The sequence below is a fragment of the Hypanus sabinus genome, chromosome 1, assembly GCF_030144855.1.
Source record: "Hypanus sabinus isolate sHypSab1 chromosome 1, sHypSab1.hap1, whole genome shotgun sequence".
Classification (NCBI taxonomy): Eukaryota; Metazoa; Chordata; class Chondrichthyes; order Myliobatiformes; family Dasyatidae; genus Hypanus; species Hypanus sabinus.
The window spans coordinates 161,831,089-161,857,360 of record NC_082706.1 but is presented as its reverse complement, the minus strand read 5'-3'; the positions used below and the strand labels follow the sequence as shown (position 1 = coordinate 161,857,360).

Genomic DNA, 26,272 nt, shown 5'->3' with positions numbered 1-26,272 from the left:
AGTGTTTGAAGGCTCAGGGCTTGTACCCACCGGAGCTCAGAAGATAAAAAGGGTGGAGGGTCTCATTGAAACCTATCAAATATTGAAAGCCCCAGAAATTGGATGTAGGAAGGATGTTTCCAATAGTGGAAAAGTCTAGGATCAGAGGACGCAGATTCAGGAAGGAAGGAAATCACTTTGGAACAGAGAAGAAAAGGAATTTCTTTAGCCTAAGGGTGTGCATTTGTGGAATTCATTTCCACGGGTGACTGTGGAGGCCAAGTTATTGAGTATATTTAAAGCTGAGGTTGATAGGTATATGATTAGCAAAGGAATCACAGATTATGGGGAGAAGGCATGAGAAAGGGGTTGAGAGAGATTGTAAGTCCACCATGATAGAATGGCAGAGCAGACTTGATGGACCAGATGGTCTAATTATGCTCCTTTGTCTTGTCATCTTATGGTCTATGCTTAGAGTGGAAATTGATAGATTCTTGATTAGTAAGGGTGTCAAAGGTTTTGGGAAGAAGGCAGGAGAATGGAGATGTGATGGAAAATAACTAGCCATGATTGAATAGCACAGCAATTTCAATATCCTAATTCTGCTTCTATGTCTTATGGTCTTACCCATAGACTTATTCACTGCCAGTTAAAGATTGTGACTGTATCTGGTTCTGTCACTTCCCCTGTCAGCTCATTTTGTATACCCACCACTCTCTGTATGAAAACTTGCCTCTCAGTTGTCCTTTGAACCTTACTCCTCTCACCTGTGAGCCTGAGCATTTTCTTTTCACAATTAGTGCACGCCCATAAGCATCAGCACACTAATGTATGATGCCATAAATACTGTCATTTAGCAACCACTGTCACCATAGATACATCATCCTTTATATACCATTCACCATTTCCTTGGGAAATCTTAACAGAGAATTCAGTAGCTATTTTTCTGCATAGCTCCAATTGAACATCTGAAGCTATTTAAAGTAGACGAATATTGTTGATTTCTGAAGAATCTGTTCATAAGCACTCTTGATTCATTGAAAAGATCACAGTAATGAGGTCAAACCAAACTGCAGAGACTTGACTATATAAAGCAGGCTGACATTTTGATTCATTACTGAAGAAGTGTCACACTGTTGGAAGTGATTACTTTCAGACAAGATAATAGACCAAGACCCCAAGTGCCCTCTCAGTCTTAAAAGACCCACAGTTCTATCCAAAGATGAGCAGGCAGTTCTCACTGCAGTCTGAGAGACTCAAGATCCCTCTAGCAGTCAGATTACTCTATTGTTATTTCTCTCTGTGGGGTCTTGCCAAGTATAAACTGACCAGTTCATTTCCCTGCGTAACAACTCATCAAATGTATTTCTTGACTATAAAGCTTTATTCAAACTGCTATAAATATGCAAATCATTTCCTTCTCTTTATCTTTCACTACATGCCAATGGAGCAAGGACCTACTTTCTTATTTATTCTCTCCTTATTGCTACAAACAAATCATTATCTATAAGACAGGGTTCAGCAAGTCTTACATTAGCAGTAATCATTATTTGAACGTCATTTAAAGAATGGATCTAGATTTCATAAAACGTAGAACTTAGAAAACCTATTGCAAAATACAGACCCATTGGCCCATAACGCTGTGCCAAACGTGTACTTACTTTCGAAATTACCTTGGGTTACCCACAGCCCTCTATTTTTCTAATCTCCAAGTACCTATCCAGGAGTCTCTTGAAAGACTTTATTGTATCTGCCTCCACCAATGTTGCTGGCAACCCATTCCATGCACTCACCACTCTCTGCATAAAAAACTTAACCCTGACATCCCCTCTGTACTACTTCCAAGCACCTTAAAACTGTGCCCTCTTGTCTTAGCCATTTCAGCCCTGGGAAAAAGTCTCTGACTATCGACACGATCAATGCCTCTCATCATCTTATACACTTTTATCAGGTCACCTCTCATCCTCCACCGCTCCAAGCAGAAAATGCCAAGATCACTCAACATATTCTCATAAGTCCTCAGGCAACATCCTTGTAAATCTTTCTATAGTTAACACATCCTTCCTGTAGTGAGGTGACCAGAACAGAGCACAGTACTCCAAGTGGGGCCTGACTAGGGTCCTATATAGCCGCAACATTACCTTCTTGGCTCTTAAACTCAATCCCACGGCTGATGAAGGCCAATGCCCCATACGCCTTCTTAACCACAGAGTCAACCTGCGTAGCAGCTTTAAACGTCTATGGCCTTGGACCCCAAGATCCCTCTGATCCTCCACACTGCCAAGAATCATACCATTAATGCTATGTTTTGCCATCATATTTGACCTACCAAAATGAACCACCTCACACTTATCTGGGTTGAACTCCAGCTGCCACTTCTCAGCCCAGATATGCATCCTATTGATGTCCTGCTGAAACCCCTGACAGCCCTCCACACTATCCACAACATTCCCAACTTTTGTGTCATCAGCAGATTTACTAACCCATTCCTCCACTTCCTCATCCAGGTCATTTATAAAAGTCACAATGAGAAGGGGTCCCAGAACAGATCCCTAATACACACCACTGGTCACTGACCTCCAAGCATAATATGACCCATTTACCACCACTCTTTGCCTTCTGTGAGAAAGCCAATTCTGGATCCACTAAGCAAGATCCCCTTGGATCCCATGCCTCCTCACTTTGTCAATAAACCTTGCATGGGGTACCTTATCAAATGCAATGCTAAAATCCATATACATTACATCTACTGTTCCTCCTTGATCAATGTGTTTAGTCGCATCCTCAAAAAATTCCATCAGGCTTGTAAGGCACAACCTGCCTTTGACAAAACTATGCTAACTATTCCAAATCATATTATGCCTCTTCAAATGTCCATAAATCCTGCCTCTCAGGATACTTTCCATCAATTTACCAACCACTGGTCTATAATTTCCTGGGCTATCTTTACTCTCTTTCTTGAATAAGGGAACAAAATCTGCAACCCCCCCCCCCCCCCCACCCAGTCCTCCGGAACCTCTCCGGTCCCCATTGATGATGCAAAGATCATTGTCAGAGGCTCAGCAATCACCTCCCTCACTTCCTACAGTAGCCTAGGGTAAATCTCCTCTGGTCCCAGAGACTTATCCAACTTGATGTTTTCCGAAAGCTCGAGCACGTTCTCATTCTTAATGTCTATATGCTCAAGCTTTTCAATCCCCTGTAAATCATCCCTACAATCACCAAAATCGTTTTTTGTAGTGAGTACTGAAGCGAGGTATTCATTAACTATCTCTGTTATTACCTCCAGTTCCATACACACTTGATTGGTCCTATTCTCTCATGTCTTATCCTTTTGCTCTTCACATACTTGTAGAATGCCTTGGGGTTTTCCTGAATCATGCCCACTTAGGTTTTTTCATGGCCCCTTCTGGAATTGTGATCACTATCGACAAAATGCTCTCCCACTGACACCTGACCAGGTTCATTTCCCAATACCAGATCAAGTACAGCCTCTCCTCTTGTAGGTTTATCTACATACTGTGTCAAGGAACCTTCCTGAACACACCTAACAAACTCCACCCCATCTAAAACCCTTGCTCTAGGAAGATGCCAATCAGTATTTAGGAAATTAAAATCTCCCACCACAACAACCCAGTTATTATTACCAGAATCAGTTTCCCTTACTGCTCCTCGATGTCCCTGTTACTATTGGATGGTCTATAAAAAACACCCAGTAGAGTTATTGACTCCTTCCTGTTTCTAACTTCCACCCACAGAGACTCAGTAGACAATCCCTCCATGGCATCCCTACAGCCGTGACACTATCTCTGATCAGCAGTGCCACATACCCACCTCTTTTGCCTCCCTCCCTGTCTTTTCTGAAACATCTAAAGCCTGGCACGCTAGGTAACCAATCCTGCCCCTGAGCCATCCAAGTCTCTGTAATGGCGCAACATCATAGCTCCAAGTACTGATCCACGCTCTAAGCTCATCTGCTTTGTTCGTGATGCTTGTTGCATTAAAACCATCGGTCTGAGCATATCCCTTGTCTATCACCTGCCTATCCTCCCTCTCACACTGTCTCCGAGCTTTCTCCATTTGTGAGCCAACAGCTCCTTCCTCTGTCTCTTCAGTTTGGTTCCCACCTCCAGCAATTCTAGTTTAAACTCTCCCCAGTAGCCTTAGCAAACCTTTCTACCAGGATATTGGTTCCCCTGGGATTCAAGTGCTACCCGTCCTTTTTGTACAGGTCACACCTGCCTGAAAAGAGGTCCTAATGATCCAGAAATCTGAATCCCTGCTTCCTGCTCCAATCGCTCAGTCACACATTGACCCTCCACCTCACTCTATTCCTATACTCACTGTCACATGGCACAGGCAGTAATCCCGAGATTACTACCTTTGAGGTCCTGCAGCTCAACTTCCTCCCTAACTCCCTGTCGTCTGTTTTCAGGATCTCCTCCCTTTTCCTCATTATGTCATTGATACCAATATGTACCACGGCCTCTGGCTGTTCACCTTCCCACTTCAGGATATAGTGGACGTGATCAGAAACATCCCAGATCCTGGCACCTGGGAAGCATACTACCATCCGTGTTTCTTTCCTGCATCCACAGAATCACCTGTCTGACCCCCTATCCATAGAGTCCCCTATTACTGCTGCCTTCTTCCTTTCCCTACCCTCTTGAGCCACAAGGTCAGACTCTGTGCCAGAGGCATGACCACTGCCACTTACCCCAGGAGTACAACAGTACTTATTGTCAAGGGGTACTGCCACAGGGGTACTCTCTAGTACCTGACTTTTGCCCTTCCCTCACCTGACTGTTACCCAGTTAGAAACATAAAAACATACAGCATAATACAGGCCCTTTGGCCCATGAAGCTGTGCTGAACATGTCCCTACCTTAGAACTACCTAGGCTTTACCCATAGCCCTCTATTTTTCTCAGCTCCATGTACACTCACCACTCGCTGCGTAAAAAACTTACCCCTGACATCTCCTCTGTACCTACTTCCAAGCACCTTAAAACTATGCCTTCTCTTGCTAGCCGTTTTCTGCCCTGGGGAATAGCCTCTGACTATCCATACAAAAAATGCCTCTCATTATCTTGTGCACCCCCATCAAATCACCTCACAACCTCCATCGCTCCAAGGAGAAAAGGCCGAGTTCACTCAACATATTCTCATAAGGCATGCTCCCCAATCCAGGCAACATCCTTGTAAATCTCCCCTATACCCTCTCTATGGTTTCCACATCCTTCCTATAGTGAGGCAACCAGAATTGAGCATAGTACTCCAAGTGGGGTCTGACCAGGATCCTATACAGCTGCAACATTACCTCTTGGCTCTTAAACTCAATCCCACAATTGATAAAGGCCAATGCATCGTATGCCTTCTTAACCACCCAGTCAACCTGCACAGCAGCTTTGAGTGTCCTATGGACCCGGACCCCAAGATCCCTCTGATCCTCCTCACTGCCAAGAGTCTTATCATTAATACCACATTCTGCCGTCATATTTGACCTACAAAAATGAACCACCTCACACTTATATGGATTGAACTCCATCTGCCACTTCTCAGCCCAGTTTTTCATCCTATCAATGTCCAATTGTAACCTTTGACAGCCCTCCACACTATCCACAACACCCCTGCTCTATAAAGCTGTCTCCTTTTAAACTCCGCGCTGGTGTAACTTGGTGACATCCATGCGCTTGTGCAGTTGTGCCTCAATCCATGGCTATTTTCAGATCATTTCTTCACCACTCTGTAACTATAATCTCTATTTTTACATTTCTTACATCTTCCTCTGGCTTCTTTACATTATTTAAAATGCTCCTTGTAGCTGATCTCTTTTACCAAGCTATTGTTCATCTCCTTTACTATCACTGGACAACAATATCTTTTCGAACGTGTTGCCTCCTTAGAAGTTCATTTTGTTTATGATAGACCACTTGAAGCTGAATACAAATATAATTTCAGACTACTTGTATTATGTAGGAATTTGAAGAAACAAGAAATTAACTTTTATTGAATATAATGCATTTAATTGCATAACAGTGCTGACACTTTGCAGTAGTTCAACTAAGCTAAAAATGTTTTGTTGGATTCCTGTTTGTATTAGAGTCTGAGGCTTCTTGTTTAAATGTCCAACAATAATCAGCCAGCATTGATGGATTCCAGTTGTCCTGATACTGTTGCTCCATGACCACAATGTCCTGGTGGAACTGTTCATCATGCTCGTTACTGACAGCACCAAGATTTGCAGGGACGAAGTCTAAATGGGAATGCAGAAAACAAATCTTAGATGCATATTACACCATGATTTTGTTGTCAACCAGCTGCACGTAGTTTGGTGCTCTGTACTTGCCAAGAAAATTTTCAGCAATCTCTTTAAATACCTTTCATGTAATTTTCCTCAGTCCCACTAGAAGTTTTTCAAGTTGCCTGTCACTGATGACCTGTTTGATTTGTGGACCAATACAAATTTAATCTTGCATCAATTATTCTGACTTGAATTATGAATTGAAATAAAAGTTATAGACTATTACAAAAATATGATGTGTGATAGGGGAATTACATGGTGATTTTCATGATCAGCAGCCCAAAATCCATAAGATACACCCAAAAGTATTCAGGAAGCAAATTCTTTGTAGTCCATTGTAAGTGATGCATTGAACAGACTGGAAGCATGTTCTTATTCCATCGTGCTATATAAGTGTGCATTATTCTTCTCTTTATTGATAATGACAGAACTTAGGAAAGTTTCTGTCTATGTTACCATTAATCATCTCTTTAGACATGTAGATTCTCACCCACAAAAGAAAGGGAAATTAAAATATATATAAGATTTTAAAAACAGCTTTGCATTTATATTTCAGTATCACCAATCACTTCTACATTGATCACATCATCTACTGAAGATCCCAGAAGGAGGAAGACAACCCCATTCCAGGCACAGCCACTCACAGGTGCATGTGGTGTTAATGTTCAATTGTTTTGATGTAATTTAACTAACACTATATTGAGAGAAAATGAATAATTTCTCACAGTGGAGCAGAGCTGTGAATGAAATTCTAAGTCTCGAATGGCTTGACCTAATTTTATTCAGGAAAGATGACATCTTAGATTGAAGTTCCACAGAGCTGCCTCCACTGCACTGATGTTCTTTCATCAGAACTGTGTTAGAAACTTAGTTTTGGTGCAAACATGTTTTCTGGAACCATTCCTGGGAACATTAATCAGCCTGCCTTACTTGTGGCTCTGAACTTGTTGTTAGTTAGGAAGGAAGGTTAGTAAGAGAATGACAAAAAGAAACATAGAACAAGGTGAACTACTAATGTAACTAAGTGAAAGAAAGATCCCAAGGTCAATTTTTTGGATACAAAAGTACTTAGCCATATATCAGAGCAAAAACATTTAAAGCTATGAATCAATTGACAGAGTAAATGAAAACATTAGACTGAAAAATAAAATGACGGAGTAGCCTGAAGTTATGCCGCAGCATATTCTTTACTAAGTAGTCTTAGTAAATTTTTTACAAGATGGCATTTCAATAAAATCTGCATATTCTTTTCCAGTATCTCCTAAATATGTGGTTCAATTTGAACCACAGGTACACTCAATTTAGTTCAGTTTCAATAAGATATGGAATAAAAACTGAAACTGCTGGAATTTTTATGACAAAGCAAAGCAGGAGGCCATTCAGTTGATCACATCTGCGCTGAAATGTCCCTCAAATCTCCAGTAGCATTTTCCAGTTCCAAATGTTCCCTCTTGGCTGTTAGCCAAATGGTTCAATTAGCAGGATATCAAGCATAATATAAATCTGTGTTTTTTATTTTTTTTATCTATCCTGAAACTTTCTAACACCCACAGAAATTCTTGGATCAACGTGGCTATCATATACTTCTAATATGAAGTTATTAATGAATTATCAACATAGTATTGGAACAATACAATTTTTTGTGGTAGGGGAGCTGCACTAGGATATTCCCTGGAATGGAGGGCTGTAGTTATAAGGAGGGATTGGATGGACTGGATTTATTCTCACTGGAACATCGAGGGTTGAGGGCTAACCTTAAAGGTGCTTTTAAATTTATGATGGGCAAAAATTGAAATGGATAATCAGAGTCTTCTCCCAGGGCAGTTGAAAATGACCTAGTCCCAGGTTAAAAGTGAGATGGGAGCAATTTAGAGATCTGCTGGGTAAACTTTTTGCACAGAATGTGAAAGTTATCTAGAAGAAGTTGCCAGAGTAGATAGTGAAAGGAGATGCAAATACAACATGTAAAGGGCATTTAGTTGTAAAGGCATAGAGGGATATGGGTTTAATGCAGGCAAAGGGAGAAGCATAGATGGGCATTACAATTTCCATGGACAATGCAGTTCACAAGGGCCTATTTCTGTGCTGTAGAATCATGTGGTTCAATGATTCTATTAAAGTAATAAAGCTTAGGATAAAGATACCCTGGGGTTTGTAATGCTGCTGACTGGACATCATATTGCTCTAAGCTTATTATAAATAAGGATTTAACTTTTATGATAGACTGCAGGAGTATTCCCAAGCAAAGAGAGGAACAGGAGCCCATTGTGGGTATACAAAACATAAATCGGTGTGTTCTGGAACTTTGCCGATTCTTTCAACGATGCCTATGCAAAATTAAGAGAAGAATTCAATCACAGAGAGCTGTCATAATGTAAGTGAAACTGAATATTATTTTGAATTTGATTTTTGACTCAGAAATAAGCTGTTGACATGTAAACTAACATTGAATTTTAAGCAATATCATGAATTCATATATAATCTCTGATGCTTGCAAGATGCTTGGTCCTTGGTAAGTAAGATATAAAATGTGGGTGCTTTCCAATGGGACAGCCCCTATTCATGGGATGCAGGTAATGAGCTAGTCTTACCTGCCTTTCACTTACACATTGGTGCAATGTCATATTTTGGTTACAAGTTTAGTTTGGACGTAATCCGTCTATCTTTTGCCTCAGTCAAGTAAGACAGACAATGGAAAGTGTCTGAATTTCTGTCCTAAGTATGAACTATTTCCTTGAAGGAATTTCATATGATAAACATCACAGCTTATGTGTGTGAATATAAAGGTTAGGAGATGGAGTACCTCACACTGTCCTGCTATTAATGACTGAAAGAATGGTAACCTCCATTCTACATTCCTGGGCTGGCCATTGTAACCTTTTCACCTTCTATCAAATACCTAACGATCTCTGCCTTAAAGACACCATTTCCACAATTCCTTTATGAAAAGCAACAAAGGATGCCTGTGGGTTCTTAGAGAACCATCAGCAGTAGCAGTATCAGTAGTGGGATCTCCCAAGAATAGAATTTGAGGCCCAAACATTTTCAGCTGCTTTAAAGGTCAACATATAGATAGTGACTGTCTAACTTCACTGGTCCCATGGAAGTCTTTGCCATGTTCTCCCCTTTGAAAGCAACATAAATGTAGCCTATTGTTTAAATGAAGGATCTGGAATGTTTAATGTAAACTTCTATTTCTTAAACATTTACTTACAATGCCTCTTCTTTGGAGGGGAGGTTTGAAAATCTGTGTAGCAGGTTCAGTGAAACTCCTGACAAATTTCAGGTAAACATTAACTCATTTCCACGGATGCTGCCCGACCTGCTTGTTTGTATGTCTTGATTTGACCAATCCATCTGCAGAGTACTTTGTGTTAACATTAACTGTCCTAAAGCTTCATATCAGAGGAATTTTCAGGGGTGAAAGAAGGAAAAAAAACTTGCAGTGAATGGGAAGACCACATGCACCTTCTCCTCTTATTAGAATTATTCTCCAAAATCATTCCTAAGCTGTCTGATTAATTGAGATTTAAATCATTTCAACCTTGATGGCTCATTACTGACTGATCACTTCTTTGTAATGATTGTCTTTCTCCTTTTCATTCATTTATCTGTAAAAATAATTTAAACAAAATGGTAGATTAAAATGTGTGTATCTATTCTTAAATGGAAATTTTAACAGCCATTTAATGTATATGCAGGTATTGCATTGATCACTACTCCTGGTACCAGGCACAAAAGAATAACATCTGCAGGGTCACAAAGAAATCTTCTAGGTTGAAATGTAAGTACGACAGAGCAGAAGAGATGCAGCTTTAAAGCTAATTAAAATGGGGAGGGAGGAACAGGGGTCGAGGGACTGTTTATGGAGGCTATCCAGCCATTTGTAATTTTTACCATCACTGACAGGGCCTAGAATGGGGATGCATGAAAGTCCAGATTCAGAGAATTGAAGGGTGCAGTAGGGATATATACTGCATGATGAGTGAGAGTAATGCTAGGGAGTGGGAGTTAGTGCAGTAGGATGGTGTTAATGAGTAAGCAGGGATCATTGAGAGCTAATGATATGATACTTTTTAGTATCCTTCTCCATACAAAGTGTTTAAGTATGAAATTACCACTATTCAGTTATCACTATGAAATTTATGAAGAACTCCTTCGTTTGTATGTAAGCTGAAAATCCTCAGATCTGTAATATCTACCTCTGTCTACTGCAGCTTTGAAGAAGATATGCCTGTCAAAAATCTGCAAATCAAACTGACTACCATAAATTAAGAAAAGAAATAGTCTCATGAAACTATGAGCCACTTTGGAATTTTCTGGAAAAATGATATCTATCTATTAGCAATAACTTTTTAATGATATTGTGTTAAATGGACATGGTGTATTCAGTAACATGCGAGGTAGTTGATATACGTACATTGATCAATTAATCAATATGCTCTATTTTAATCCATCAAATGTTAAATGTTAGTCAAAATTGTAATGCTTAAGAAGAGATTTGGACTTAAAAAGATTAAATTGTTAAAGGCTTTTCTCAGCGTCTTCTTTTATCTCGTCATTGGAAAGCACTTACATTCTATCCAATCTGTTGCTCTTTTTGGAAATGACCATCACGATTTACTTGATGTTTTGGATCTCTGCCCTGCCAACTGAAGACAGCAGCTGCAAGGTTTTACCTTTAAATAGGCTGCAGAAGAAATTATTGATTCGGATGGAACCAACGGTTATATCTACTCAAACACGCTCAATATCCAAAGAGTTTATTAGAAACAACTAGGATTTGAAATGGCTGATTTAAATAGTTTTAAAAATTATGGTTACCTTGAATATTAGTTCAAAAACCACAACAATAATGAAGCATTATTTGTTTTCTAAATCGTGAGGCTTCTATATCTTGTCATTACATTTGGTGCAGTGTCTTCGGGAAAGAACAGTCACACAGTTAAGCTCCAAAGTTACCATTTGAGTTGTGCCAGTCCTCTGCTGGGTTTATGAAAGTCCTATCTTGCTGTTTGCAAAGAGTTGAACATGTGCATTACACAATAAATTTGCTAGGCAGAAGTATATTTTTGCCCTGTCAGTTTAGCAAAATAATAAGGTGAATTACAACCAGTAACCACTCTGGAACAGAAAATTAGCTCTTGCAGTGCTCAGAATTGGACTCACTAAGTCACTTTTTCACATGCAAATAGCAGATATAAACTATTTAATGTATAATATAAAGTGATGATGCAGAGGTTTGTCAGAATTAGCACATATCATAAATTAGCCTGGGCACTTACATCGGCTATTCACCTATGTGCAGAAAACATCCTCAGGCTATTATTTTTGCAGCTAAAATAGCATTGCTGGGTGAAGCTCTGTTTTCTACCTTCAATTCGCATTCAGCTTATTGGTTGCAACTTTCTCAAAAATCACTTCCAAGTCAGGGTGAGTACATCACATTTTATTGTGATTTAAAGGCATCTCACTGAGCAAAGGACAGCTGTCTAACTGTCGTCCTTGAGACTTTGGGATGGGCTACTGAAGCAAGTTGCAAAGCTCATTGATTTGGTTGAAACCCACTCCTGAGTGATTTTTACAGTATTTAATAGGCACTAAGAATTAGGAAGCTCTGTGGTCAAAGTACTGGAGTAATCAGTATGGTGACGATGGGCATGCTGACTAGAATGGGACTTCACCCCGCGAAGCACCCCCGTGAACATAAAAATCCTAATCCCAGAGACTCTTCTGATTCACACTGTTCTATTTTCACTCCTCTGAAGGGCAGTGTTATCACAGGCTCATGTTTGTAAAGGTAGCCATGATAGGGATATGAGAGCGCCTCAGCGAAGGTCTTACATCACACTCTCAAACCATGTGGTCTCTCTCCATTCTCTCTCCAGCTGTGCTTTACTCAGCTGTATGCCTTTAAATCACAATGAAATATGATGTACACGCAGCTGAATTGAAAGTGAATTTTGAGAATGTTGCAAGGTCTCTTTGACAGTCAAGATCTTGCTACAGGATTGTTAATGAAGGTGCGACAGCTTGTTGGTAGCTAGGCAATGCCACCACTAAATCAGTGTCTAGGCCTGTCTGCTGAAACCACTTCGACAAACACCAACATCTGGTCTCTGTTGTTTCACGGCCCACCCACCCCCAGCAGTCTGTGGGGTTCTACCTTGCTGAGGACACATGATGGATACTGCATGAAGTCTGAGCGCATCCATGCAGTTACCAGGAAAGTTATCGAAACAAAACTCTGGGCCATGTATCTAACAGTCTTGACAACCCACTTGTTGTCCTGGACACATGTAATCCTGGTACCACTGTATCCACAACACCATACACCGCACCCATTTGCTGCACCAAAGGTACCTAAGACTCAATTCCTCGCGTATTTCTTCAGATATTGTTATTGGAAATTTATGGATGTAAAATGCAAAGTTAAAAGAAGGGTTTGAAGGCTTTGGAGAAGTTGCAGAAGAGGTAGAAACTTGAGAGTGTTATCTGTAAGGAGAAATTGGACAAACTTAGTTGGTTTTCTCAGAACATCAGAGGTTGAAGGGTAACCTGAGAGACATATATAAAATTCTATAGGATATTTAGAGCAATTTTTCCCAGGATCAAAATGATAAATACTGGAAAGTATAGCTTTCAGAAGAGAGGGGGCAAATTTAAAAGAAACTTACAAAGCAGCTTTTTGCTTATATTGAGAATAGTAAATGCCTGGAACAAACATAGTGTTGTTCCAATAAAGTTGTTTTCAATGGTGGAAGCAGATACAATAGAACCATTTAAAAAGCATTAAAACAGGAAAATTAATAGACAGGGAATTGAAGGGCATGGACCTTGTGCAGTTTGGCTGGCACAGACATAATGGGCTGATGGGCCTAGTCCCATTGTGTAGTGTTCTATGTCCCATGCATGTTTTCCTTTGTTCTTCCTCTCTCTTAAACCAGTCTTTCCTTTCTACTCTCATCTTTCTTGGTGTAATCTGTCAGTAGAATGCAGCCACGGTAATTTACACTTCCTTCTCAGTTTTTGTACTGTTAATTTCCAAGTCACTTACTCCGTTTAAGAACAGCTGCTTGTTCTCTCCCCCGGGAATCGGGTTTTATCACAGCAACGCTAATAACTTACAATTTCAGCACTTTGTCACATAAAAAATACAAATGCACTCTTCAAATAATGAATCCGTTGTTTAAAAGTATTTCATTGAAAATAGTTTAAAATATTTTGGTTTTGCTATGGCTTGGAAATATATTTGTTTTTCTCCCTTTCTCTCTGCGTAGCTTGCATTAATGTCACAGACACCACCAAAACAAAATGGCAAGAGGAGAAAGGCAGGTAGGCTTCCTCCCAGCTTGATAGACAGGCATCACCGCATGTTTTCTGATACCCCTGCTGTACCTCTTGGAAAGCTGTCTTGCCATTTCTAAATGTCACCGGCAATAACAGAAAAACACTGTGCACTCAGTGCAGAAGAAAATATTGAAATAATTTCATAGTGCTCTGCCAACATTTTATTCGTAGACAGTTTAGTTTGTGAACCTCTGCTAATTTTGCCGTTTCCATTAGGTGCCTCTAACTATGTATCGATCTATCCTACCAAAAGGAAGGGAAAGCATTACAAGTATTTGGGGATATATTTTCTCATATTTATTATTCATACAGTTTCTGCTATTAATAATTGGAAACAGACGTGAACAGATTGTTTCTTCCTATTTTCCTGTATAATAGGATGCAGTGTAATATTACATAGTCATCATGTTGTATAGCACAGAATTGAGCACTTTAGTGCATCAAATCCATGCCGATGCTTTTGCCCATCTGGACTAATCCTATTTGCCTATTAAGCTTATAAAATCACAAGAACAATTTGCGATATTCAATAAATTAGGAATTTTATTTTAGGATTGTTTTTTTGCTTAAAGTCCCATTATTTGGAGTGCTACTAATAAAAAGGTTTTCACAAATCTGCTAGACAATTCTAAATAAAGTATATGGAACAATAGGAAGTGCAAGAAGCAGGTACAAACATTTGAATAGTTACATGCATATGAAAAGTTTAGAGTGATGTAAGCCAAATAAAAAAGTTCAAAGTAAATTTAGAATATAGAGCAGTATAGCAGAGTATAGACCCTTCAACTCACAATGTTGTGGTAACCTTTTAACTTACTCAAAGATCAATCTAACCATTCCTTCCTTCCTAGTCCTCCATTCTCTATCACCCAAGTGCCTATCTAAGAGTTTCTTAAATAGCCTTAATATATCTGTCTCGACTACTTCCCTGGCAAGACATTCCATAAACTCACCACTCTCTGTGTAAAGAACGTACCTCTGATATTCTCCCTATATGATCCTCTAATCACATAAAAATTATGCACCCAACTATTAGTTATTTCTGCCCTGGGAAAAAGTCTCTGGCAATCCATTCGACCTCTGCCTCTTAGCATCTTGTACATCTCTACCTTTACATATGATGTGAATCTGCAGATAATATATGTTAACTGATGCACCATCAATAACTCTCGCAGACAGGAGATAAACGATAGGCTTTAATTAGCAGCAAAAGGGACCACGACATCTTAGAGACTGAGGGAGAAGCAGTGTCTCCAATCGCCTTTATACAGGGGTCTGTGGGAGGAGCCACAGGAGCAGTCAGCAGAGGGGCGTGTCCAGACAGGTATACACAGTTTATCACAGTAACATATATGTAGCTGCTTTGTTTATTAATATAGTATAAGCCTGTTTTTCATTTATTCTGACTAATCTGGGATCAGGTAATGGGGGAAACAGTTGGAGCAGTGGTGTGCTCCGTATGCAGTATGTGGGAGGTCAGGGTCAACACAGTTGTCCCTGATGACCACACCTGCAAAAGGTGCGTCCAGCTGCAGCTCCTATCAGCCCGAGTTAGGGAGTTGGAGCAGGAGCTGGATGAACTACGGATCATTCGGGAGGCAGAGACAGAGATAGATAAGAGTTATCGGGAGGTAGTCACACCGAAAAGTCAGGAGGTAGGCAAATGGGTGACAGTCAAGAGAGGCAGGGGGAGCAGACAGAGAGAGAAGAGCACCCCTGTGGCCGTTCCCATCAAAAATAAGTATACCATTTTGGATACTGTTGGTGGGGATGACCTACCAGGAACAAGCTGCAGTGGTCCTGTCTCTGGCACTGAGGTTGGACTCTCGACTAGGAAGGGGAGGAGGGAAGAGAAGAGAGTGGTATTGATAGGGGATTCTATAGTCAGGGGGGCGGATAGGAGATTTTGTGGGGAAGATCGGAAGTCTCGGATGGTATGTTGCTTCCCTGGTGCCAGGGTCTGAGACATCTCAGATCGGGTGCAGGTTATTCTTGAGAGGGAGGGCAAGAATCCAGATGTTGTGGTCCATGTAGGGACCAATGACGTGGGTAGGATGAGTGAGGGGGTCCTGCGTAGGGAGTTTAGGGAGTTAGGTGCAAAGCTGAAGAGCAGGACCTCCAGGGTAACAATCTCAGGATTGCTACCTGTGCCACGTGCGAGTGAGGCAAGGTACAGAAAGATTATAAAGATTAATACGTGGCTGAGAGGATGGTGCAGGAGGTTTGTAGATAATTGGGCTTTGTTCCAGGGAAGGTGGGATCTGTTCCGAAGGGACGGTTTACACCTGAACTGGAGCGGTACTAACATTCTTGCAGGGAAGTTTGCTAGTGCTTCTTGGGGGGGTTTAAACTACATTTGCAGGGGGCGGGGATCCAGAATGTGAGAGAGGATAGCGAAAGGAAGAATAAAGGACAGGTGGGGACTACACGGTTCCGGAATATTAAGTGTGTAGTAGAGAAAGGTGAGGCAGAACAAGTGATAAGGAGGACACATGTACAGAGGGATGGTCTGACGGAACATGGAGTTAAATGTGTTGAAAGAATAAGTAAATTTAGGAAGGACAACAAAATTCTAGGGGCGTATAGCCCAATGGGAGTTCGGGGAGCTGGGTTAAGCACAAGAGGCAGCAATTCAAACAGAGAGAGAGGAGAAATGGGCTAAAAATTCTATATCTGAATGCGCGAAGTGTCAGAAATAAGGCAGATGAGCTTGAAGCCGGGGTGCAAATGGTAACTATGATGTTGTTGGGATAACGGGGACCTGGCTGCAGGGAGATCAGACCTGGGAAATGAATGTACAAGGGTATACGTGCTATCGTAGGGACAGAAATGTGGGCAGAGGGGGTGGGGTGGCCCTGTTGTTGAGGAATGAGATTCAGTGCTTTGCAAGGGGGGACATAGGGTCAGGAGAAGTAGAGACTGTGTGGATAGAACTGAGGAATAGTAAGGGCAAAAGGACCCAAATGGGTGTTGTCTACAGGCCACCAAACAGTAGCATGGATATTGGGTGCAAGTTGAATAGGGAGTTAACATTGGCATGTGGCAAAGGTAATGTCGCAGTAGTTATGGGGGATTTCAACATGCAGGTGAACTGGGAGAATCAGGTTGGTGCTGGACCACAGGATAGGGAGTTTGTAGAGTGCCTACGGGATGCATTCTTGGAACACCTTGTACGAGAGCCGACCAGGGACAAGACTATTCTGGATTTAGTGTTATGTAATGAAAAGGATTTGAAAAGTGATCTTGCAGTAAAGGAGCCATTAGGAGGTAGTGATCATAATATGATGTTTTTATCTGCAATTTGAGAAGGATAAAGGCGGCTCGGAGGTGTCAGTGTTGCAGTTGAACAGGGGAAACTATGGAGCCATGAAGGAGGAGCTGGCCAAAGTTGACTGGACGGATATCCTAGCAGAAAAGACAGTGGAACAGCAATGGCAGGTATTCTTGGGAATAATGCACAAGGTGCAAAATCAGTTCATCTCCCAGAGAAGGAAGGATTCAAAGGGGGGAAAGGGGCCACAGTGGTTGACAAAGGAAGTCAGAGATTGCATAGCATTAAAAAAAAGGAAGTATGACAGAGCTAAGGTGAGTGGGAGGACAGATGATTGGGAAGTTTTTAAGGAACAACAGAACTTAACTAAAAAGACAATATGGGGAGAAAAAATGAGGTACGAACGCAAGCTAGCCAGGAATATAAAGGAAGATAGCAAAAGCTTTTTTAGGTATGTGAAGAGAAAGAAGATAGTTAAGGACAATGTTGGGCCCCTGAAGAATGAATTGGGTGAAATTGTTATGGGAAACAGAGAAATAGCAGAAGAATTTAACGAGTACTTTAGATCTGTTTTCACTAAAGAAGAAACAAGCAATCTCCCAGATGTATGGATGGGCCAAGGACATAGGATAACAGAGGAAATTAAACAGATTGACATTAAGAAGGAAACGGTGATGAGAAGACTGATGGGACTGAAGGCTGACAAATCCCCAGGTCCAGATGGTCTGCATCGTAGGGTACTATAGGAGGTGGCCCTGGAAATTGCGGATGCGTTGGTAATCATTTTCCATTGTTCCTTAGATTCAGGATCAGTTCCTGAGGATTGGAGAATGGGTAATGTTATCCCACTTTTTAAGAAAGGAGGGAGAGAGAAAACAGAGAACTATCGACCTGTCAGCCTGACATCGGTGGTGGGGAAGATGCTAGAGACCATTATTAAGGATGAAATAGTGGTATATCTAGATAGCAGTGATAGGATTGGGCCAAGCCAGCATGGATTTACTGAGGGTAAATCATGCTTGACTAATCTGTTGGAGTTTTTCAAGGATGTAACCAGGAAGTTAGACGGGGGAGATCCAGTGGATGTAGTGTACCTCGATTTTCAGAAGGCATTTGACAAGGTCCCACATAGGAGATTGGTGGGTAAAATCAAAGCTCAGGGCATCGAGGGGAAGACATTGACATGGTTAGAAAACTGGTTGGCAGATAGAAAGCAAAGGGTAGCGGTGAATGGGTGTTTCTCGGAATGGCAGGTGGTGACTAGTGGGGTGCCACAGGGCTCGGTGTTGGGACCACAGCTGTTTACAATTTATGTCAACGATTTGGATGAAGGCATTGAGAATAACATCAGCAAATTTGCTGATGATACTAAGCTGGGTGGCAGTGTGACATGTGATGAGGATGTTAGGAGAATTCAGGGTGACTTGGATAGGCTGAGTGAGTGGGCAGATACTTGGCAGATGATGTTTAATGTGAATAAGTGTGAGGTTATCCACTTTGGGAGTAAGAACAGGAAGGCAGATTATTATCTGAACGATGTAGAGTTAGGTAAGGGAAAATACAAAGAGATCTAGAAGTCCTTGTTCATCAGTCACTGAAGGTGAATGAGCAAGTGCAGCAGGCAGTGAAGAAGGCTAATGGAATGTTGGCCTTTATTACAAAGGGAATTGAGTAAAAGAGCAAGGAAATCCTCTTGCACTTATACAGAGCCCTGGTGAGATCACACCTGGAGTATTGTGTACAGTTTTGGTCTCCAGGGCTAAGGAAGGACATCCTGGCTGTAGAGGAAGTGCAGTGTAGATTCACGAGGTTAATTCCTGGGATGTCCTGACTGTCTTACACAGAGAGGTTAGAGAGACTGGGCTTGTACACGCTGGAATTAAGGAGATTGAGAGGGGATCTGATTGAAACATATAAGAATATTAAGGGATTGGACAAGATAGAGGCAGGAAATACGTTCCAGATGCTGGGAGAGTCCAGGACCATAGGGCATGGTTTGAGAATAAGGTGTAGGTCATTTAGGACAGAGTTAAGGAAAAACTTCTTCTCCCAGAGAGTTGTGGGGGTCTGGAATGCACTGCCTCGGAAGGTAGTGGAGGCCAATTCTCTGGATGCTTTCAAGAAGGAGCTAGATAGGTATCTTATGGATAGGGGAATCAAGGGATATGGGGACAAGGAAGGAACCGGGTAATGATGGTAGTTGATCAGCCATGATCTCAAAATGACGGTGCAGGCTCGAAGGGCTGAATGGTCTACTTCTGCACCTATTGTCTATTGTCTATATTACCTACAAATACATTTATTGGGATAAAGCAATACAATACAAAACATTAAACAGTCAAAAATGGACAAACAACCAACATGCAAAATAAGAAAAATTCTGTAAAAAAAATGCTGAGAACATGAGTTATCAAATAGTCTTTGAAAGTGAGGATCAGTTCAGTGTAGTAGTGACTGAAGTTACCCACACTGGTTCAGGAGTCTGATGGTTGTAGGATAATAACTGCTCCTGGAGCTGATGGTGTGGCTTCTGAAAGCTTCTGTATCTCCTGCCCAATGGTAGAGCAAGAAGAGAGCATGGCCTAGATGGTGGGGGTCTTTGATGTTGCTTTCTTGTGGCAGCATTCCATGTAAATGTACTCAATGGCGGACAAGACTTTGCTAGTGATAGACTGGGTGGTGTCCATCACTTTCTCGAGCCTTTTCCATTCTTGGACATTGGAGTTTCCATACCAGGCTGTGGTGCAATTAGTTAGGGTACTCTTCATTGTGCATCTATAGAAGCTTCTCATAACAAATCTACACTAACTTCAAAGAAATTACAGGAGTTGTTTTGCCTTCTTTGTGATGACACTTACATGCTAATATAGGCAGAGGGGACTAGCTTGCATAGGTATCTTGGTGAGTTGAGCCAAATATTCTGATGTCATGCTGTATAATTCTAAGAATCTCCAAGGTTCTCAGCTAGGTTCAGCTTGCTTGTCAGATGTATTGTGGCAATTGCTAATGAAAGCACTACTTCATATTCTGTCTAAACCAGCAAATTTGAATTGACTTTATTTCTTACATCCTTCACATACATGAGGAGTAAAAATCTGCACGGTACATCTCCATCTAAATGTGCAATCATAGTAATTTATAATAAATAGAACAGTCAATGTACACTCAAGTCAGTGTGAATTCATCAGTCTAATGGCCTGATGAAAGAAGCTGTCCCTGAGCCTGTGGATCCTGACCTTATGCTGCGGCACTGCTTCCCATGGCAGGCAGTAATGTAGCCAGTCAGCATGCTCTCAACTGTGCCCCTGTAGAAAGTTCTACCAAACTTCCTCAACCGTCTGAGGTGAAAGAGGCACTGTTGTGCCTTTTTCACCACCCATTTAGTGTGTACAGACCATGTGAGGTTATTGGTTAATAATGTTTTCTTTAAAAATGTGTTACAGGTTAGCTACTGTAAGGGCTTATTAATGGTGGGGGGGGGGGGGGGTGGGTAATGCTGCCGTAGAATGTTACAGAAGTATTTCAGATTTTAAATTTTAGATGCTGGGTTGAGCTTTGGAGTTAGCTAATGCAGGGTATACACAGGGTCTCTGTTTAGCTTTAAATTAGAGTTGATAGTGAACACATCATTAGGCTGGTTTTGATTAAAAGTGAAATGAGATTTTCTTGTCATTTCTAATTACAAGTTAGTGAGAAGTGATTCTTAATCTTGCTTTGACACAGCTAATAGAAAAAGCTAAGGGATATGGTCCTATTAATTTTGTAATGACAAATTTATAGCACTATAAATTCTAAATTTCTCATAAAAACTTGTGCACGTTGCTGCATGTACTGTACATGTGTTTCTCAAGGAGGAGACACTGCATACAAATCAGGAGTCTATTTTTAGTATACCACACATATGCGATCTTCAGCAGAGGAAAATATTAGGACTGGTCTTTGAATGACTTATAAAGTAACAGAACCAGGACAGAGTTGTCTTCCAGAACAGACAAAGGCAGCATATTGCTGCATAATTCTTCCAAGTTGAAAATGAGGATTCTTTTTACATTTGGTACAGGTAGCTGAGAATTTTCTGCCTTACACTGCAATCAATCAGATTCAAAATCTGGTTTATTATCATTGACATATGTTGTGAAATGTGTTGTTCTGCAGCAGCAGTACAGTGCAAGACAAAAAAATTTCTATAAATTACAGAACTAAATAAGTAGTGCAAGCAAAAAATACCAAGATAGTGTTCATGGGTTCATAATCATTCACAAATCTGACAGTGCAAGGGAAGAAGTTGTCCTTAATACATGACACAGTAGGGTAGTGGTTAGCACAATGCTTTACAGTGACAGCAATCACAGATCAGGGTTCAATTCCCACCACTAAGGAATTGCATGATCTTCCCGTAACTCCTTGGCATTCCTCTGAGTGATCTGCTTTACTCCCAACTTCCAAAGACAGAGATAGGGTTACTGAGTTGTAGACATGTAATGTTGGTGAAGGAGGTATGGTGACACTCGCAGGCTGTGCCCGGCACATAGTACAGCACATTACAGGCCCTTCAGCCCGCAATGTTGTGCTGACCCTCAAACCCTGCCTCCCATATAACCCCCCACCTTAAATTCCTCCATATACCTGTCTAGTAGTCTCTTAAACTTCACTAGTGTATCTGCCTCCACCACTGACTCAGGCAGTGCATTCCATGTACCAACCACTCTCTGAGTGAAAAACCTTCCTCTAATATCCCCCTTGAACTTCCCTCCCCTTACCTTAAAGCCATGTCCTCTTGTACTGAGCAGTGGTGCCCTGGGGAAGAGGCGCTGGCTGTCCACTCTGTCTATTCCTCTTAGTATCTAGTACACCTCTATCATGTCTCCTCTCATCCTCCTTCTCTCCAAAGAGTAAAACCCTAGCTCCCTTAATCTCCGATCATAATCCATACTCTCTAAATCAGGCAGCATCCTGGTAAATCTCCTCTGTACCCTTTCCAATGCTTCCACATCCTTCCTATACTGAGACTACCAGAACTGGACACAGTACTCCAAATCTTCAGACTGTTGGCTGTAGACACAAACAATGCATTTTACTGTTTCTTTCAATATACTGTACATGTGACAAATATACCTAATCTTAACATTAATTTTGCAATGTTGAGTGTGAGTCCTCATGCTCTTGTTCCTCCTCCCCGATGGTAGTAAAAGGAAGAGGCCATGTCCCAAATGTTGAGAGTTTTTACTGATGGATATTGTCTTCTTGAGGTATTGCCTCCCAACGATGTCCTCAATGGCAGGGTGGGTTGTGCCAGTGATGGAACTGACTGAATCTACAACACTCTGCAGCCTCTTATGATCCTGCGCTTTGGAACATGCAGATCAAATCAATCATGTATGCAATCATAACACATTAAGACCTAGAAACAGAATTAGGCCATTCAGCCCAACAAGTCTACTCTGCTGTTCCATCATGGCAACTTATTATCCCTCTCAACTCTATTCTCCAGCCTTCTCCCATAACTTTTGATGCCCTGATTAATCAAGAACCATTCGACCTCTGCCTTAAATATACTCAATGACTTGGCCTGCATAGCCATCTGTGGTTACGAATTCCACAGGTTCATCACAACCTGGCTGAAGAAATTCCTTCTCACCTCTATTCTAAATGGATGTCCCTCAGTTCTGAGACTATGCCCTCTGGTGCCAGATCTTCCATTATAGGAAACATCCTCTCCACATCCACTCTATCCAGACTTTCAATATTTGATAGGTTCCAATGAGATCCATCCCGCCCCCCACCACCACCACCACCACCATTCTTCTAAACTACAGCAAGTACAGGTCCAGAGCCATTAAATACTCCACAAATGTTAACCTTTCATTCCTGGGATAATTCTCATGAACCTCCTTTAGACTCTCTCTAATGCCAACATATCCTTTCTTAGATAAAGGACCCCAAACTGCTCACAATACCCCAAGTGCAGGCTGACCAGAGTCTTATAAAACCTTAGCATTGCATCCTTACTTTATATTCTAATCCTCTCAAAATGAATGTTTGCAGTCCCATTTGCCTTCCGTTGTATCAACTCAACTTGCAAGTTAATCCTTAAAGAATCCCGCACAAGGACTTGCAAGTCACTCTACACTCCTGATTTTAATTTTGTCCCCATTTACAAAATAACCCATGCCTTTATTTCTTCTGCCTAAGTGCATGATCAAGTATATTGTATCTGCCACTTCTTTGCCCATGCCCCTATTCTGACAAAGTCTTTCCACAGACACATTGCTTCCTCAACACGTGCTGCTCTTCCACCTATCTTTGTATCATCCACAAACCTGGCCACATAGCCACCAATTCCTTCATCCAAATCATTGACATAGGGCATGAAAAGAAACAGTTCCATCACCAGTCCCCATTGAACACCATTAGTCACTGGCAGCCAACTAGAAAAAGCCCTGTTTATTCCCACTATTTGGCTCCTGCCAATCAGCTAATCTTATATCTATTCTATTACCTCTCCTGTAAACCATGGGCTTTTATTTTGTTAAGCAGCCTCATGTGTAGAAGCTTGTCAAAGGCCTTCTGAAAACCCCAATAAACATTAGCTGACTCTCCTTTGTCTATCCTGCCTGTTAACTCCTTGAGAATTGCAACAGATTTGTCAAGCAAGATTTCCCCTTTAGAAAACCATGCTGACTTTGGCCTCCAAGTACGCAGATATCCCACCCTTAATAAAAGACTCCAACATGTTTGCAACCATTGACATCAGGCTAACTGGCCTATAATTTGCTTTCTTCTGCCTCCCTCCCTTTTTAAAGAATGGAGTGACATTTGCAATTTTTCACTTCTCAGGAACCATTCCAGATTCTAATGATCCTTGAAATATCATCACTAATGCCTCCAAAATCCTTTCAGCTACTGTACCTCTTTCAGAGCCCTGAGGTGTAGTCCATCTGGTCCAGGTGACTTATCTACCTTCAGTCTTTTAACTTCATAAGCACCTTCTCCTTAGTAATAGCAATGACACTCACTTCCGCCCCCTGACACTTGCATTTCTGGCATTCCTCTAGTGTCTTTCACAGTGAAGACTAATGCAAAGTACTTATTAAGTTCACCCACCATTTCTTTGTCCTCCATTCCCACCTCTCCAGTGTCCTTTTCCACTCGTAAGGTATCTATTTTGTCTCTCTTTTATTACTTATATATCTGATTTTTTTTTAATCCTCTGGTTAGCTTACCTTCATATTTATTTCATCTTTTTTCTCTTTATGGCTTTTTAAATTGCCTTCTGTTGGTTTTTAAAATGTTTCCGAATCTTCAAATTTCCCATTAACTTCTGCTAAATTATATGCCCTCTCTTTTCCTTTTAGGCTGCCTTTGACTTCTCTTGTCAGCCACAGTTGCCTCATTCTCCCTTTAAAATTCTTCTTCATCTTTGGGATAGATTTTTGGTAGGAATAATTAAAATAAGACATACATGGTAAATGGTAGGGCATTGAAGAATGCAGTAGAACAGAGTGATCTAGGAATAATGGTGCATAGTTCCCTAAAGGTGGAATCTCATGTGGATAGGATGGTGAAGAAAGCTTTTGGTATGCTGGCCTTTATAAATCAGAGCACTGAGTACAGGAGTTGGGATGTAATGTTGAAATTGTACAAGGCATTGGTGAGGCCAAATTTGGAGTATTGTGTACAGTTCTGGTCACCAAATTCTAGGAAAGATGTCAACAAATTAGAGAGAATACAGAGGAGATTTGCTAGAATGTTACCTGGGTTTCAGCACCTAAGTTACAGAGAAAGGTTGAACAAGTTAAGTCTTTATTCTTTGGAGCATAGAAGGTTGAGGGGAGACTTGATAGAGGTATTTAAAATTATGAGGGGCATAGATAGAGTTGATGTGGTTAGGCTTTTTCCATTGAGAGTGGGGGAGATTCAAACAAGAGGACAGGAGTTGAGAGTTAAGGGGCAAATGTTTAGGGGTAACAAGAGGGGGAACTTCTTTACTCAGAGAGTGGTAGCTGTGTGGAACGAGTTTCCAGTAGAAGTGGTAGAGGCAGGTTCGATTTTTGTCATTTAAAAAAAAATTCTATAGGTATATGGACAAGAAAGGAATGTAGGGTTATGGGCTGAGTGCAGGTTGGAGGGACTAGGTGAAAGTAAGTGTTCAGCATGGACTAGAAGGGTCAAGATGGCCTGTTTCTGTGCTGCAATTGTTATATGGTTATATAACACCTTCAGAATTCCCCCAGAAACACCAGCCATTCCTATTCTACTATCATTCTTGATAATGTCCCCTTCCAATCAGCTTTGGCCAGTTCCCCTTTCATGCTTCTGTAATTCCCTTTACTCTATTTAAATACTGATACATCCGATTTTAATTCTCACTCTCAAATGTCAGGGTGAATTCTATCATATTATGATTACTACCTCCTCTGGGTTCTTGTACTTCAAGCTCCTTAATCAAATCCAATCATTACTCAACACTCAATCCTGAATTGCCATTCCCCTAGTGGGCGTAACCACAAGATGCTCTTAAAAAATCATTAAGTTGACATTCTACAAATTCCCTCTCTTGAGATTTTCCCAATCTACCTGCATATTGAAATCTGCCATGATTATTGTAACATTGCCCTTTTTACATACCTTTTCCCTGTCCCATAGAAATTTGTAGTCCACATTCTGGCTACTGTTTGGAGACCTGAATATAACTCCCTTCAGGGCTTTCTTACCTTTGCAGTTTCTTTACTCTACCCACAGGGATTCTACATTCTGTCACCTTTTTCTAAGGATTTGATTGTATTTTTTACCGATAGAGCCAACCCACCCCTTCTGCCTATCTGTCTATCATTTTTGATACAAAGTACATTGTATCCTTCCCAACTATGATCTTCTTTCAGTCATGACTCGGAGATCCCAGAACATCATACCTGCCAAACTCTAAATGTGCTGCAAGATTATCTACCTTATTCCATATACTGTGACCATTCAAATATAACACCTTCAGTCCTGTATTAATCATCTTTTTCCAATTTTGATCCCTGTGTAACACTTTAACTCATATCACTTAGTGCAATTTTGCCCTATCATATCCTTCTTCACATTCGCACAACACATTCCATCTCCTTGCATACCTACTCTCCTATCCTCAGCCCTATCACCCCAATTTTCACCCCACTGCCAAATTAGTTTAAACCCTTCCTAACGGCTCTAACAAGCCTCCTCCCACGGTTCAGGTGTAACCCATAATTTTTGTACAGGTTGTACTTTCTCAGAAGAGATCCTAATGTCCTAGAAATCTGAAACTCCATCCCTTGCACTAATTCCTTAGTCAAATATTCATCTGTCAAATCATCCTATTCTTACTCCAAATGGAACTTAGAACGG

The 26,272-nt window shown here is 41.0% G+C and overlaps 1 protein-coding gene across 1 annotated transcript in view; it reads left to right on the top strand.

Moving 5' to 3' along the window:
* The window catches only part of LOC132381436 (HERV-H LTR-associating protein 1), a 57,035-nt gene extending 46,220 nt beyond the window's left edge, over positions 1–10,815 (top strand). Inside the window, exons 10-13 of the mRNA XM_059950877.1 lie at positions 6,839–6,928; positions 8,506–8,656; positions 9,984–10,066; positions 10,500–10,815. Of these exons, the coding sequence (XP_059806860.1) occupies positions 6,839–6,928; positions 8,506–8,656; positions 9,984–10,066; positions 10,500–10,543 (368 nt within the window). The 3' untranslated portion in view covers positions 10,544–10,815. The remainder of the gene's footprint in view (positions 1–6,838; positions 6,929–8,505; positions 8,657–9,983; positions 10,067–10,499) is intronic.
* The last annotated feature ends 15,457 nt before the right edge of the window (positions 10,816–26,272 follow it).